The 16919-nt window shown below is 41.3% G+C and overlaps 1 protein-coding gene across 1 annotated transcript in view; it reads left to right on the top strand.

The window, feature by feature from the left end:
- The window catches only part of ATP1A1 (ATPase Na+/K+ transporting subunit alpha 1), a 142562-nt gene that overhangs the window by 107843 nt on the left and 17800 nt on the right, over positions 1-16919 (top strand). Inside the window, 6 exon segments of the mRNA XM_030203883.1 lie at positions 7780-7955; positions 8067-8203; positions 10598-10748; positions 11919-12087; positions 13934-14088; positions 14362-14485. Of these exon segments, the coding sequence (XP_030059743.1) occupies positions 7780-7955; positions 8067-8203; positions 10598-10748; positions 11919-12087; positions 13934-14088; positions 14362-14485 (912 nt within the window).

The raw sequence follows: 16919 nt of genomic DNA, 5'->3' as shown, positions 1-16919 counted from the left end.
AAAAATGGTAGATACTTCCTAAGTAGAAGGCAGTGCAATCACCAAATGTTTTCAAGTACTTGGTGAAGGTCTTATTTTACATGGATGCCTATAATTCAAGGGAAATAAAGATGTTAGTGATCTGAATTGTGCTGAGAAATCTGCAGCTTTGCTATGCAGGTGACTTGGGTTTCATTCCCCTGCCTCAGGTTCTGATTCTTGGACTGGCCAGGGGCAGAGGCTGCTGTGAAAGCAATGTTTACAGAGCCATGTAGCAGGAAAAGTCCTGGCCATCTGCTAGGTGGCTTGAAATGTATATGTGCTGCGTTGTGCATGGAATTGTTAGAGCAGCTGGTTGAGAATTAAGGAAAATATACCATCCACAGAGGAAGCTGGGCAAACTACCATACAATCAAAAATAAAATTCCCTGCTCAACTTGCTGGCATATATGTGACCTATACACAAACTCAAATATAGTGAACAGAAGAAAAAAGCAAGAAAAAAATACAGGAAGTACAGCCTCAAAGCTAAAAGCCCCTCCAAGACAAAGTCTCAACAATAGACTACAGCAGGCAAACTAGCTGTCACCATGAAACAATACAATACAGGTGGAGAAAAAAGCCAAACCACATTAAAAAGCTCCACCATAAAAGTGTGAACGGTCACATTATGGCAAACAAAAAAAGTCACTACAAGCCAGTGTGCATGCAAAAGCCAACGGTACCAGGAGAGTGGTCTGAAACACAAAAACACATGCTATGCAAAAAGCAAACTTAAGTCCGAAGTCTTCAGTGCATACATGCATGCAGTCCAGCTGGTAGTGGATAAAATACCCAAGTGGCCTCTTGTTTCGCTGAAGCTGCGCCAGGTTGCACATAACTGCACATGCCCATTATAGACGTTTCCTTTTAGATCATAAGCTCTTCAGGGACAGGACAATCACTGCACCTGAATGTAACTTGTCTTGAGCTACTACTGAAAAGGCCTGAGATAAATACATTAAAACAACCTTAGTTCATTTTCATTTCCGGTTCAGTCTAGTGATTCTAGCCAGCCTTCCCTTCTGTCTCTTGGCTCTGGTCCCGCCCTTGCGGAAACAGGAAATGAAGGGCGGGACCAGAGCTGAGAGACAGAAGGGAAGGCTGAACGCCAAGCCTGCAGTGCATTCTTTTCACTGACGAGGTAAGAATAGGGCTTTTAAAATTCAGACAGATGGAGGGAGGGGGGCCTTGGAACTCGAAGGGAGGGAAAGGAGAGGGGAGAGGGGGAGGGAGGGCCTGGAACTGGGAGGGAGGGAGGGGGCCTTGGAACTCGGACAGAGATAGGGAGGGAGGGGGGCCTTGGAACTCGGACGGAGGGAGGGAGGGCCTGGAACTCGGAGGGAGGACGGGTGGGAGACTGGAACTGGGAGAGAGGGCGGGACTGGAACTCGGAGGGAGAGGAGAGAGGGGGAGGGGCAGAGGGAAGGGGGGTGGGGAATGCACCATCTGTAAAAAAAAATTTTCAGCACCCCCAATCATTTTGAAAAGTTGGCTCCTATGAAGCGGAGTGCTCCCTATTCCTATGCTAGGTGTAGGTACACTCCGGCATCTCGACAGCCTAGATCTAAGAGCCAGTGAGCTTCAGGCCCTAGTAGTGGATGCACCTTATAAGTTTCATCACAACAGAGTAGTCCTCCACACGCACCCTAAATTCCTGCCGAAGGTGGTGTCGGAGTTCCATTTGAACCATTCGATTGTCTTGCCAACATTTTTTCCCCGTCCTCACGCCCACCCTGGCGAAAGCAGCTTGGGACTGCAAGGGAGCATTGGCCTATTATGTGGAGCGTACAAAGCCCTTCAAGACAGTCTGCCCAGTTGTTTTGGTGCTTTGATCCCAACGCACAATCTCCAATTGGCTAGCAGATTGCATGTTTTGGTTAAAGTGAGGCGGGGCCCTTCCTCTGATTTTTGTCTATCACTTTTTTTTTTAGTGAGGGTGATAGCTGAGATAAGGAAGTAGAGGGGAAAGGAGGATGTGGGGGGATTGAAGTTATGGGGTGAAAATTGTGTACCTTATATTGATAAGACATGGGTTTTAGGGTAGTACCACTCAATGTTAAATGTCTGAATTCCCCTCTCAGGCACCAGTGTCTTAGAGAAGTTAAGAGAGACTTGCAACAATTTGTTTAGTGCAGGAGACACATTTTGAAGAGAATAGACTGGTACGTGCTCAAAAGTTTGCAGATTACATACTAGCTTCTCACTGAAAAAAAGGGGGGCATAGGGATATTGATTATGAAGGGAGCTCAAGTCCAGGTAAAAAAACAAACAAACTGTAATTGACCTCATGTGATGTTTTCTTGCATTCATACTGATACACAGGGTTGTCTTTACAATATTGTCAGTGTGCGCACCTAATGAGAAACAGAAGGAGTTATCTAGATCTGGAAAATCTGTTACAATCGGGCAGGACAATGGATTATAGGTAGAGATTTTAATGACTCTTCACCTCCCACTTCCCTCCAACTTGGACAACACTTCCTAGGCACAATATCGTAAAATAAATCATATAATTTAAGTTGTTTCTAAATAGCTTGGGCCTAGTGGATGTATGGAGGGAACTTAATCCCAACACTCTCCAATATACATTTTACTCAGCCCCTCACAAACACACTCTTGTGTAGACTATATATTCTGTGATGATAATGATATTGTCTTGTGTGTCCAGTTTGGTGATTGAATCTATAGTGTGATCAGGCCATGCCCCAGGCTCACTTGTAAAATGGGAAAATTAGATTTAAAAATTAGTTCTGGAGACCCTGAAAGTATACTAGCTAGAAAAAGAAGTAATTCAAGTAATTGCAGATTTATTTCAATTGATACCAGAATATTTTTCTAATAACGGTACTCAGGACATATCTTTTGAGTATTATTTTGGATGGCTTTAAAGCTTTCATTAGAGGGCATCTTATTAAATGGGCCAGCAGACTGCACAAACAACGTAATCAGCAAGATATGCAGTTGCACCAAGATATAGAACAATGTGAACAAGAATTATTTAGACAGCCCACTAAGCAATTGCAAACCAAATTTGTCTAAACTGCAAAACCTGTGGACCGGGAAAGTGCAACATGAATTAGATATGATTTAACCAAAAATATTTTGAAGAAGGCAACAAAGCCAGCAAGCTGGTAGCACAGCAGGCAAAAGCTAAACAAGCACAGACACAGATATCAGAAATGATGAGGGACATTGTTAGAGAGTCTGGTCAATTGAGACGATGCTTTCTTACATTTTTATAAAAACAATTATATACTTCAGAAGTACAAGATATTCCTCAGGAAAAATGAAAAAATCCAATTAAGGCAATTTGGTGAGCTGGATGCTCAACAACTTAACAGGGAAGTTGATGTTAAAAGAAGTCCAGAGAGCTAGCTGAACTCTGAAAATCACCAGGATTTAGACTTATTGTCTGCAGAATTTTATAAGACATTCTCAAATTTCATAGCTCTGATTTTGGCTGAAACATATAACTTCATTTTAAGGGCGCTGTCTTACTGCCATCCATGTTGAAAGCTAGGATAAGTGTTTCCAAAGTCGGCAAAAGATCCCACCCTTTGCACCTCATATAGGCCAATATCCTTATTAAATCTAGATTTCAAGCTGCTGGCTAAAATATTGGCTACCAGAATTCAATTTTTACCATATTTAGTGAAGGAGGATCAATCTGGATTTGTGCCTGGTAGAACAGGAGATAATGTGAGACGAACTTAACCTGGCAGTCCAAATCTGTTTTCCCAGTTTATTATTTACTACCCCACCCTATGGAGGCCATCGGGGTGGTTTACAAATCTAGGCAGAAACCAGTAGTCTTTTTGGCCATAGTGAAAAAACGCTCTGATAGGGTGAAATGGAGCAGTGTTGAAGCTTATGGGCTTTGGCCGTAATTTCTGTGCCTATATCTCCTTCCTCTATTCGGACCCTGTAGTTAAAATAAGGGTTAATACAGGTTATTCTGTTATATTCCATGTAATAAGAGGGACCTGCCATGGATGTCCAGTAACTCCCCTCATGTTCGCCCTAGTAGTAGAACCCCTTGATGACCCAAATTAGAACAAACCCAGTAGTTAAAGAAATAACAGTGGTCGGTGGAGGAGTATGAAATATCCCTTTTCACAGATGACACTTTACTAACAGGGGGTAATGCTGAACAGAATTTACCACACATAGTGGAAGAGCTCCAAACAAACGTGGTGATTTGGTGTCAAAATGAATGCCACCAAATCAGATGCAAAAAAAACTCAAGACGACACACAAAAAGATAAAAATCCAAATTTTATTGAAAGGTGATATGACTCGACACAGGTGTGTTTCGGCCCAACTGGCCTGCGTCAAGAGTCTTTACACCATGTATGTGTTCTCTTGTCATTTGGAAATCTATATGGAATGTTCTATCAAACGGAACCTTATTAAACAAGCTGAACCTTTATATCATACTGTGTAAACAGGCTGTTGTGCTTCTAGCATGGGGAAAACTGTTTCCCACAGACGCTGTTTGATGGACCCTTGTCTTCCTTGCATTTTTGACTGTTTGAAAGACTGTTTACACAGTATGATTATAAAGGTTCAGCTTGTTTAATAAGGTTCAGCTGTTTGACAGAACATTCCATATAGATTTCCAAACGACAAGAGAACACATACATGGTGTAAAGACTCCTGACGCAGGCCAGTTGGGCCGAAACACAGCTGTCGAGTCATATCACCTTTCAATAAAATTTGGATTTTTATCTTTTTGTGTGTCGTCTTGAGTTTTTTTTTTTTGTTTTTTTGTTTTTTTTTTTTTACTTTTTGTATTTTTTACTTTTTATTTTTATCATTTTTTTATTTTTCATTTTATACATTTTTTTTTGTTTCCCCTTTTTTGTGGGTCATCTTCGCTGTTTTGTGGTGGTGTCAATTTTTTGCGAGGACTAGTTTCTTTTGTTTTTTTTTTTGGGCCAAATCAGATGCTCAATATAACTTTGGAACCTGAACAGGTCTCAAGTCTAGACTTTTGTATGGGCCAAAGACTATATTCAGTAGTTAAGAGTTAAATAAATGTCTAACCTGCAAGCTCTATATAAACTGAATTATGGAACATTGATCACAAAAGGTTTTACAATCTTTAGATGGCTGGCATAGACTCATGTGTGGTTTGGAAGGATAGCCATATACAAAGTGATGGTATTACCAACATTTCTGTATCTAGTTCAAGCGTTGCCCATTGCTCTCTTTTTTCAACAACTGAAATAGGTGCAAAAGCAAATCTTTTCCTATATTTGTAAGAAACATCCTCCAAGGGTGTCTGAAGTAACTCTCTACAATAGGCGACATCAGGCAGACCTGGGAGTTCTGATGCTTTTAAAATATTATAGGGTGTGTCAGTTTAAAGGGCTGATTGATTGGTATGAACTTCAACCAAAGGCTTGGGTTAGAACTGAAAGAAGTACATTGCAAGCTCTACTTTGGTCTAACCTGTTGTGGAAACTTCTTAACATGACCTTAAAGGAGACCAGTATTTCCCCCTTCTTTGAGGATCATGTTACAAGTGTGGGTCAGCGTGAACACTTTCCTGGATCACCCCTAGAACCCTTTTTAAAAATTGGCCAACATGACACCAGTTTTTTAAAAGGGTTCTAGGGGTAATCAGGAAATTATAGACCAGTAAGCCTGACATCAATGCCGGGCAAAATAGTGGAAGCTATTATAAAGAATAAAATTACAGAACACATAGACAAACATGGTTTAATGAGAGCCAGCATAGGTTCAGCAGGGGGAAATCTTGCCTCACCAATTTGCTTCATTTCTTTGAAGGCGTGAATAAACGTGTGGATAAAGGTGAGTCGGTTGATGTATTGTATCTAGATTTTCAGAAAGCGTTTGATAAAGTTCCTCATGAGAGACTCCTAGAAAATTAGAGAGTCATGGGATAAGAGGCGAGGTTCTGGTGTGGATTAGGAATTGGTTATTGGACAGAAAACAGTGGATAAGGTTAAATGGTAACTTCTCTCAATGGAGGAGGGTGAACAGTGGAGTGCCACAGGGATCTATACTGGGACCGGTGCTATTTAACACATTTGTAAATGATATGGAAATAACTATAAGGTGATTAAATTTGCGGATGATATAAAACTGTTCAAGGTTGTTAACACGTGTGGACTGTGAAATATTGCAGGAAGACCTTAGGAAATTGGAAGACTGGGCAACCAAATAGCAGGTGAAATTTAATGTGGACAAATGCAAGGTGATGCATGTTGGAAAGAATAATCAAAATTATTTATTTATTTATTTTATTTATTCGTTACTTATATCCCACATTTTCCCACTCATGCAGGCGCAATGTGGCACACAGAGAATTAAATAATAGTACAATCTTAAAAATCATAGTTAACCTGATGCTAGGGTCCACCTTGGGGATCAGCACTCAAGAAAAATATCCGGCTGTAGTCGTAGATAATACGCTGAAATCTTGTGCAGATGTGGCAAAAAAAAACAGGATGGTAGGAATTATTAGGGAAAGGATGGTGAATAAGACCAAAAATACTATAATGCCTCTGTATTGCTTCATGATGCGACCACACATTGAGTATTGCGTTCAGTTCTGGTTGCCATATCTCAAAGATACAGCGGAATCAGAAAAGGCTCAAAGAAGAGCAACCAAAATGATAAAGGGGCTGGAACTCCTCTCGTATGAGGAATGGTTAAAAAGATTAGGGCTCTTCAGCTTGGAAAAAAGGATGAGGGGGAGATATGGATTGAGGTCTACAAAATACTGAATGGTGTAGAACAAGTAGAAGTAAATCTATTTTTTTTTACTTGTTCCAAAGGTACAAAGACTAGGGGACAGTCAAGGAAGTTACACGGAAATACTTTTAAAACAAATAGGAGGAAATATTTTTTCACTCAACAAATAGTTAAGCTCTGGAACTCTCTGCTGGAGAGTATGATAACAGCGGTTAGTGTTTCTGGGTTTTTAAAAGATTTCAAGAACTTCCTGGAGGAAAAGTCCAAAGTTTGCTATCGAGGCAGACATGGGGAGGCAGCTGCTTTCCCCAGGATTGGTAGCCATAGAATGTTGCTAATAATTGGGTTTCTGCCAGGTACTTGTGACCTGGCTTGGCTACTGTTGGGAAACGGGATACTGGGCTAGATGGACCATTGGTCTGACCCATTGTGGTTACTCTTTTGTTCTTTTGATGGGTTCAAAATTTATCTCTGTGCACCATTGCACCAAATTCAGTCCCTGTCTCTCTCTCTTTCCCACAGTGGGACCATAAGACTCTGGATAGCTACAGGAAATACGGTGTGCTTGAGAGTACATCAGCTGCTTCAGGGGGAAGGGAGCTGTAGGAGCCATTGCAGCCACATCCTGGTCCCTATGCAAAATTAGGCATTGCCTAGAATTCTGCTAGGATCATCAAAGCCTACAAGTGGTTCAAGAATTTTGACTTGAACTAGTTTGTAGCAATATAGAGAACAGTTTTGAGGGGGAGAGGGAGGGGGTTGTACACCCCCCTGTTCTTTAAGGTGGCATTTCCACAATTCTTAACTGGTATTTGCTTTTTATACCCAAGAAAACCTTGGTGGGGATAGGGCACATTAAAAGATAGCAATAGTGCAGGCTTTCCTTGTACAAGTGTTTATCTGTTCTGTGAGTCCATCTTCCAATCATGAACATGCTTGTCTTTCTTTTTCCATAAACAGAGAATGTCACTTCAAGTAACAATGCTTAAGTGTGCAGCTTTGACAGCAGCCATTAATATAACTGTCTCTTCTCAGGTTTCTGCCATCTGACAATGCCAGATGACAAGTTCCCAGAAGGATTCCAGTTTGACACAGATGATGTGAACTTTCCTACTGAAAACCTCTGCTTTGTGGGCTTGATCTCCATGATTGACCCTCCCCGTGCTGCTGTGCCAGATGCTGTTGGCAAGTGTCGAAGTGCTGGAATAAAGGTGAGTTTCCGATGACCCCTCTGCCTGTTCACGTCAAACAGCATTACCACCTGTTAAGCAAGCTGGTGCTTTAGTGTTTCTTCCTCACGTCCCTGTTTGTCACCTTTATAGGTCATCATGGTAACAGGGGACCATCCAATCACAGCTAAAGCCATTGCAAAGGGAGTAGGCATCATCTCAGAAGGCAATGAAACAGTAGAGGACATTGCTGCTCGCCTGAACATTCCTGTCAATCAAGTCAACGCCAGGTATAGTTTGCCTGAAAAATTCCTCCTTCCTTTCAAGTTTGGACCAGAGTGAAAATGTGAAAGTTACATGGCACCTCTCTAGACATGCAGGGTTTCTCATAGCCAAAATTTCAGGTTTCTGTAGTCACCTTGATTTTTAAGTGTTTAAACCTTAAACTGCATACCAAACAAGTGTGTAGTTAACGTCTGTGTCCTCTGTCAGAGGTCAGTGACGGCTGTATCTGTTAAGCCAGAAGTTAATTCAGATTTGGTATTCACACTGGGACAAGTGCAAAAAGTGTGCTAGGCATTGCAAAGTGAGCTGGGCTTTATTGCACAATTTTGAGGGTGCCCTATGCAAAAGCAGGTTTCCCTAACATAAAAGAATCTAATGCATAAATTGGACCTGCACAAAAATGTTTGCAGACATGAGAGCACACATTCTAATCATGCAATGGATTGTCTGTATTTGGAAGATTTTTTACCATTGTGATTGAGTAGCCTCCAATTTTATCCTCACTTCTGGTTCGTTGTGATACTTGAAAGAAGCAGGGAGGACTGCAAATCCACTGTACAGTGAGATGAGTGTCTCCCTCAGACACCTGAATTACATTGCAGACCGGAATCCCTCATATTAAAATTTACTGTGCAGTTGGAAACTGGACCAAAGAACTGAAACAGATTTGAAGTGGAAATTTTAAAATCTGAGCTCAACTATAATTCAAAAGCTTCCTCGTGAGCAAGTTTTTCAGTGAATTCATCTTCTCTGCGCAAATACTTCATAGTTGGCGCCGTTCCTAGTGACTTGTTACTCTTCAGGGAATTACAATCCAAAAAATTCAAAATTGTATGGAAATTATATATTTTTACCACTATTGCCTGTCATTTCTGTAGTGCATCTAGACACATGAAGTGTTGTACACAATAAACTAAATTTCTGACCTGTCTAGAACTTGCTTACAAAATGGATGCAGGTACTTTTGTAGCAATTATGAGAATACATTATTCTGGAACTAGATGCCTCAAGTATGTTCCAGTAAATGTGGAACTATAGTTTAACCAAAACAATTTGCCATTACAGTTAGAGTTCTAACCAAGAATGCCGCAAACATTGAGTAGCTTAAAATACGCATATTTAAATCCACAGAATAACCCTGCATAGGAAAAGTTGGAAAAGTACATGGTCAAGCTAAAAGTATGACAGTATAGGGTTGCATAGGTGGAGGGATGGTTACTTAGTGTTGTGTACAGTGTTTTGGGATCTACTTATGCATGTGAAAGAGAGTGCAGGGGAGTGAGACAACCTGGAGAAGTGGGTGTAATGTGTGAATGTGACTGCATGGGTAGTGAATCACTGCTGTATGCACACAGAGTGACCATCAGGTATGTGAGTGGGTAGGGTGTTTGAAGGTAAATGAGTTCAGTAGGTTTGGGTGGGAGTTGACGAGTATAGTTTTGGGTATTTTGTGTGTGTGGTTTAAAGTGAGTGAGACAAAGTGGGTGAATGTCTTGGGACAGTGATTAAGCTGCTTTTGTGTGTTTTGCAGCTGCCACCTTTTTTTTCTCTGCTCACTCTGCACCCCAAAGTATGACTTATTCTCGCCCTCCTTCCACTACTTGTGGTACCTCAACTACGCTGAGACTTTGATGCCTGCTGCCCCCTAAAGCCATTTTCCCTTTCTCGTATCCCATCAGGTTCTCCCTTCCCAGCAGAGATCCCTCTTCCTCAATCCAGGCCCCCCACCCTTCAGCACCTTATCTCTTTCAGGTTCCCTTGCCATCAGAATACCTTCTCTTCTCCCTCACCCCACCCCCAGCATCCAGTTTATGCAACCCACTTTTTGGCTCCAAGGGTCTCCACAGCAGATGGGTTTAGTAACCCTCCCTCATTGGGGCATGCTCACATGGCAGCTGGAGCACTTCCTTGGGGCTGCCTCTTCCCCCTGCTCCACATCTACTCTGCTGTATTGTGTGGTAGTCCTTTGTCAATACCAGTGGGAGCATTTGGCAGGTTGATTGGTTTTTAACAGCTAGACATATCTATCCCTGCTGTGCTCTGTAGCCATCCATGAGGCTCAGACCAGCTTCCTTATGTCGGGTCCTACGTGTGCACCATGTGTGAAAGCATGAATGCACATCACTGCATAATTCCTGGAGTGTAAAAATGTATGGCAGTTTACTGGGATACTGGGCTAGATGGATCATTGGTCTGATCCAGTACGGCTGTTCGTATGTTCATACTTTTGATATTCACAAGGTCAAAACCTCCATGTAGTCAAATGTGTAAAATGTTTGGATGTACATAAATTTTAGCAATTAATTTCATGATGCATTTTTATGCATAGAGAAGAATGGATTCTCTCCAGATAAAGGTTAACCGAGGTTTATAATGCAATGTCTTCCTCCTCAATTCAGGGATGCAAAAGCCTGTGTGATTCATGGTACTGATCTGAAGGACATGTCCCCTGATCAAATAGATGAGATCCTGAAGCACCACACAGAGATTGTCTTTGCCAGGACATCTCCCCAGCAGAAGCTAATCATTGTGGAAGGCTGCCAGAGACAGGTATAGGGAGAGGGATGAATAGGATGAAAGGCTTGTTTATTCCAGGAGTCTATCCTGGGTTTTTGTGGCTCAAAACTTGAAAAGAAACTGCTGAGATATGCCTGCATTCCTGATTTGAAAACAGGTGAATGTATGGGGTTTTTTTTGTTTTTTTTTTTTTGTTTGTTTTTTTTTGGGGGGGGGGGAGTGTTACAGTTGCATATATTCCTGACACAATCTATGAATGTTTTGGTAATGTGAATATATAAAATCCATGTGTACCATGCTTGGCTTGTGTAACATAGCGACCCTTAACCTTGTGAGAGGACACCCAGCAGCTTCTCTCCTGTGAGCCAGCTTCAAAAAGATAAGGGAAGGAAAGGGATTTTGGATTTAGCTCATGCCTTTTTTTCAGTTGTAGCTCAAGGCAAATTACATTCAGGTACAGTAGGTATTTTTCCTGTACTCAGAGGGCTTACAATCTAAGCTTGTGCCTCAGGCGGTGATTTTTTTTCCCCAAGAACACAAGGAGCCACAGTGAGTTGAACAAAGCATCCCTAATTCTCTGCCTGCTTAGGCTGCTACTCTACTTGTGCTATCTGCAGATACTTTTAACAAGCAAGGGGCATTCACAGGGGCGGAGGAAAGGTGGGACATAGGCGGGGCTCCCAGGTACAGTATGTAACTTGAGGAATACTGTGAGGCACATCCTTCTTCACTTAGGTTCACACACTTACACTGGCATAAATGCGATCACCTAAGCTGTAACTGGTATCAATAACAGAACATAAGTACCTAGGTTCCAATATAGAATTGCTTGGGCACCTAATTGGAGGCACTCGGTTATAGAATTGTCCTCTGTATATATCCATAGAATTTCAGCTACTACACTATTTTTGATTTTGTCAGACTGGTAGAACTCGTCACTTCAAAGAAGGGAAGAGGTTTATGTGGTCGGTTCTGAGTGTCTCATATTCCTCTCACAAGTCAGTTCTTTCTAAAGCAACGTGTTGTTGTAAAAGTTCTGATTGAGTGGTTAGTACTGGGAACTGTTAACAGGTTCCCAAAAAGTTGAAACATTGCAATAAAAGAAAGCAACATTCTTGATTCTTATAAATGAAGCATAGGTGAGAACCACTGTATATATCTAGGACCATCTGTTCTTATGACCAACCGATGCTTTTCTTGTAGGGTGCCATTGTAGCTGTGACTGGTGATGGTGTGAATGATTCCCCTGCTTTGAAGAAGGCAGATATTGGCATTGCCATGGGCATCGCTGGCTCGGATGTCTCTAAACAGGCAGCTGACATGATCCTGTTAGATGACAATTTTGCCTCCATTGTAACTGGTGTAGAAGAAGGTGAGGGTCTCGGCATGACATTCTGTGCATATCTGTTTCTTGCCAGATAAGATCTGAAAGATAAAACATCTTGAAAGGTGTGTAAGTAGTAACGTATCTTTTGCACCTGGTAAAAGCCATACAGAAATTTAATGACAGCAAGTCCGTTTTCTAGGCCTGCTGCAATACCACACTTACTGGTCTGTCTTTATCCTTCCTTGTGCATCTAAGCAATGTATGTGCCAGTCTCGATTTTAATTTCTTGTTCCCTGAATGGAAAGAAGTTCTGTCCATCCAGCATCCTTTTTTTGAGTAGGTGCTTTCATAGGTTACTTCTTTGCCCACCTAAATTAAGCCTCATCACCTCTTGTTTTTAGCACAATCATTCTAAAGTACTCTAAAAAGCTAGGACAACTGAGTTCCTTTATTTTATAATCCTATCTGAAAGCCTTTTTAAAGGGATATCTGATGGCCATCAGGTAGGCAAGTAGAGACGGTAACTTGACTTATTTTTCTTTCCCTTAATTACAGAAATTCAAAATCCTGGGTGATAGAATGCTGGCAAATACATATTCTAATCTTTGGAGTGAAACCACATGTTAACAGCTGTCCCATAAACTATCACTGCTGTGTTCTGTATAACCAGCCTGCTTTCACCAAGGGATGAAGCCAATAAACCAAGCTGATAATCTGAGTAATAACATGTGCCATTTGAGACCCCGAGAACAAAAGTGGCCCATGTCCACTGTTAGTGAAAGATATTGGCCACCTAAGTTGTGCAGTATACATTTCAGTAAAAAGAACAAACGGTGCCTGAATTGGCTTTAATCTGTTTATATGTAGTTATGGACATGGCCCGAGTTTTTCTTCTGTCTTTAGGCCATAGAGGCTGTGAAGCAGTGTATATCTGAAATAATGTAAAAAGTGTACATGGCCCACGGTTGCTGTGAAGGGCCCATAGACACAACTGTTCTAACCCAAATCTGAGTCTTAGGTGCTTAGATTTTGCTCCATTGGCTGACATCACCCAGAACCTGAAATGACAACCTTTTAATGACGTACAATATTGGTACATCACTAAATGGTGGACATTTGGGCCCTGAGTTACATTGACAGTGACCATGAGGCTCACTGGTGTGCTGCTCTTTGATGGGTTGTGGCACCAGCATTTACTGCAATGTTTGCAGAAAGTGGATTGCTCCATAGGAGAGCTGTGACTGGCAATGGGAATTGTAGGGCAACACAATATCTTGCTGGGTAACAAGTTTGAGGCATTCTGAATAGGATTACTGGGTCCCAATCTGATTTCACAGCTTTGGGGGGAGAGGGGTGGAAAGGAGCACAGGCAGCTGTGACCATACCTGATCTGCTAAAGCGGTGTGTGTGCTCTGTGTGGAACTTTGAGCAGCTTGAAAGATAAGACTACATATAGCCTTTTTAGACCTCCACGTGCCCCCCCCCCCCCCCCCCCAACTCTGTGGAATGATCTTCCCGTTGAGTTATGGCAGATATCTTCACTAATGCTATTCAGAAAGCAACTTAAAACATTTCAAAAGGCGTATTTAAAATGTATTATGGATAAGCGGTTTGTATCAGATGTGGCTGATTGTTGGTTTGTTTATTATATTTCTTTTTAGGTTTTTTTTTCTTTTATTTCTCGTGTTTTATGTGTGTTACCTATTTAGATCAACTGGATAATACGGGAAATAAAACTCGCTCATGACTGGGTGGCTTATAGGTCAAAAGGTTGTCTGCCTCTGCACTCCTGCTGTTCCCTGACTTGAAAGGAACCTTTGCTTCTTACTGATTTTATTCTAATCTGTATGTTGAGACACTTTGACTACAGCTTCTGATGTTTCTTATTCAGGTCGCCTAATTTTTGATAACCTGAAAAAGTCCATTGCTTACACTTTGACCAGTAACATCCCTGAGATTACACCATTCCTGATCTTCATCATTGCCAACATTCCTCTACCCTTGGGAACAGTCACTATCCTGTGCATTGACTTGGGCACTGATATGGTAAGCGCAAGCCTGCACTTCAACTGTGCAGGCCTCTCACTAAGCTATCAACAGTCACACCAAGAAGCTAAAATTTCAAAAGTGTAGATAACACAAAGGCACTGAAATTGTCATGGGTGTCTTTGTATCCATGCATTTCCTGTTTTCTGAGATCACTGAAAGCTCTACGCTACCAAAATGTCATTTGTGTTCATTCTGACACAGGTATGAGGTGGGGTGGTGTCGACTGTTTTTTTGCAAAAAGCCTAGTAAGTATTTTTTTGAATTACCAAGGTTCCTGCTATTTCGCTGGCTTATGAGCAAGCTGAAAGTGACATTATGAAAAGGCAACCTAGAAACCCCAAGACAGATAAGCTGGTGAATGAAAGACTGATCAGCATGGCATATGGGCAGATTGGTAAGTAATATCTCATTCCTGCCCTGCCCTATTCTCAGGGGATGATGTAATAAGCTGTGGGTTTAAGAATGTACTCAGAAAAATCAGTTCACAGGCACAATTAAAAGAAAATTATGATGCATGTTACTATTTAATATGGTAATAACAAACAAATTCTTATATTGTGGGGGGGGGGGGGGGGGGGGGGGGGGGTAGCAGCAATCTAATTTTGTGAAGCACAGAGCTCTTAAATCTCAATCAAAATATCGCAGTATAAACCAGCAATTGAAAATTCAAATTTCAATTGCTGGTTTATGCTGTGATATTTTGATTGATGTGCAAGTTACTATGGCTTATAAGAATGTGTACACAAAGCAGCCAGTGATAACATGCACACAGCTTTCTGCATCTATTCTTTCTGCACACGTCAGTTTATTCACTGTGTCAAAGCAATGATTTCCCTTTACTGACAAGAGAGCAACCATCACTAAGGTGCAGTGAATATTAAACAGCATTAACATTCAGCCCACTGGCCTCTCCTCCCCATTGAGCTTGATGGACATTTAATATATTGAGGATTGGGGACGGGGATCCACTTCACCTGCTACCTTTTAAAGTGTAAGGGATTGGGGACCCCACTCAGCGGGTATATATTTTTGTATTGGGAGTTGGAAAGGGGTCTGACTTGCTTATCTACTTCTGGAAGAAGTAGGTGAATTCAGTCATGCTGACACAGTAATCTGCTGAAGGGGGGGGGGTGTTAGTCCACCTCAGACCAGAAGTTAAATGCTGCATGGTAACTTAACTGTTTAATATTCAGTATTAAATCCTGGTCCGAGGAAGAGTAACGTACTAGTAACATAGTAAATGACGGCAGATAAAGACCTGTATAGCCCATCCAGTCTGCCCAACAAGATAAACTCATTTTCCATGGTATGTGATACTTTATATGTATACCTGAATTTGATTGTCCTTGCCTTTCTCAGGGCACAGGTCGTACTAGTGTTTGTGTAGGTTGCTTTGCCAGCATGATTGAGAAAAAAAAAATCTTTGGGGCTTTTGCTCACTTCTCCGCACGGAAGGGAAATAGCTGATGCTATGTTTTGTATAGATTGTAAATTGCTATGATAGTTTTGTAGTTGGAATGGTATGTTAGCAAGTTTAAAATAACAGTTTGCGAACAAGAGCATTTATAGATTTATATGTGTAGATAGATAAGCTGCACATTTTAATTTGTAGGCAGAGGTTTGTTCATTAAGCAGACGACCCTTTTGGGATAGTGTGCATGCCATCCTCGGGCACATTGAGACACATTGCTTTGCTTTTTCTTTAATTTTAATTACTCTTCTTGGAAAACTGCCTTAGACGAGGGCTGGAGCTGCTTTGTTTGCCAGAGCAACAACTTTTAACCCATGTGACACAGTACAGTAGTAGAGGGATATAACACAAGAAATAACCACAGTAAGACTTTCAAGGTATTTTCTATGAAGACGTAAGCAAAAGTATCTGAGGAAAAAAATCATGCAAAATATGTCCTGAGTCTGCACTATTACACAGTACTTTTAGAATGGAGCGTGCACAGTGGGTTATTCTGCTTGATATAATTGTCTAACTACTGCAGTACTGCATGCCAGTTGCCTAATCTAGGCCCAAAGATAAATGTAAACCCCTTCCTAAGGCCTGCAACAGGGCAGAATGTGTTATAGGTCTGTTCTTTACGAATTGGAGAGATGGAACAAAATAAGGTCTTCATGGCATGTAGGAAACAAGACTATAAACATAAACCAGATCTCTGAAGTTCTAGTGCATAAATTTACTTTTGCTCAGTGTTGTTGATGGTTAGTCCATATTTTCAATACATTACTCCACTCTTTAAATTCCTTTCTTTCATATGCTGGAGTCCATAAAGCGGGCCATAGGGATTTCTATGTGAAAGACACTCCTGGGTACCAAATTCTCCTACTGCTTCTCCAGTCTAGTGTTAAAGGGGATCTGTCCCCGCCCCCATCCCTGTGGTTACTGTGGGTCCCCGTGTCATTCTCTACTTTAAAAGTGGACTAATAACAGCTATCACACTACTTTACATCGGATAATAAAATCTGGGCAGTTGTCACAGCATTTCTACTTTTTCATGTTAGCAGCTGGTCATCTTTATTTTCCTAATCCTTCCCACATCTCTTCTGAAGACTGAGCCATATTAGTTATGACCACCTTTCTCGCATGTTTCTTTAAATTCTTTAGTATGATACTTCTATATTTGCTTCCACAAATTACCCTGCAACAAGCAAATTAGCAGGAGATACGACCAAATTAATACTAATACTTCTGCTTGAGACACCTTTTCTCCTCTTTCAACTGTTTGGCATTTATAACCAAATCTGTGCCATTTGGTATGAGAATCTGCTTAGTGTCGGGCCAAAACTGACTCATTTGTGTTTCTAACTGTAATGGAGTA

Source organism: Microcaecilia unicolor, chromosome 5 (genome assembly GCF_901765095.1).
Source record: "Microcaecilia unicolor chromosome 5, aMicUni1.1, whole genome shotgun sequence".
NCBI lineage: Eukaryota > Metazoa > Chordata > Amphibia > Gymnophiona > Siphonopidae > Microcaecilia > Microcaecilia unicolor.
This window is presented reverse-complemented; position numbering and strand designations above follow the sequence as displayed.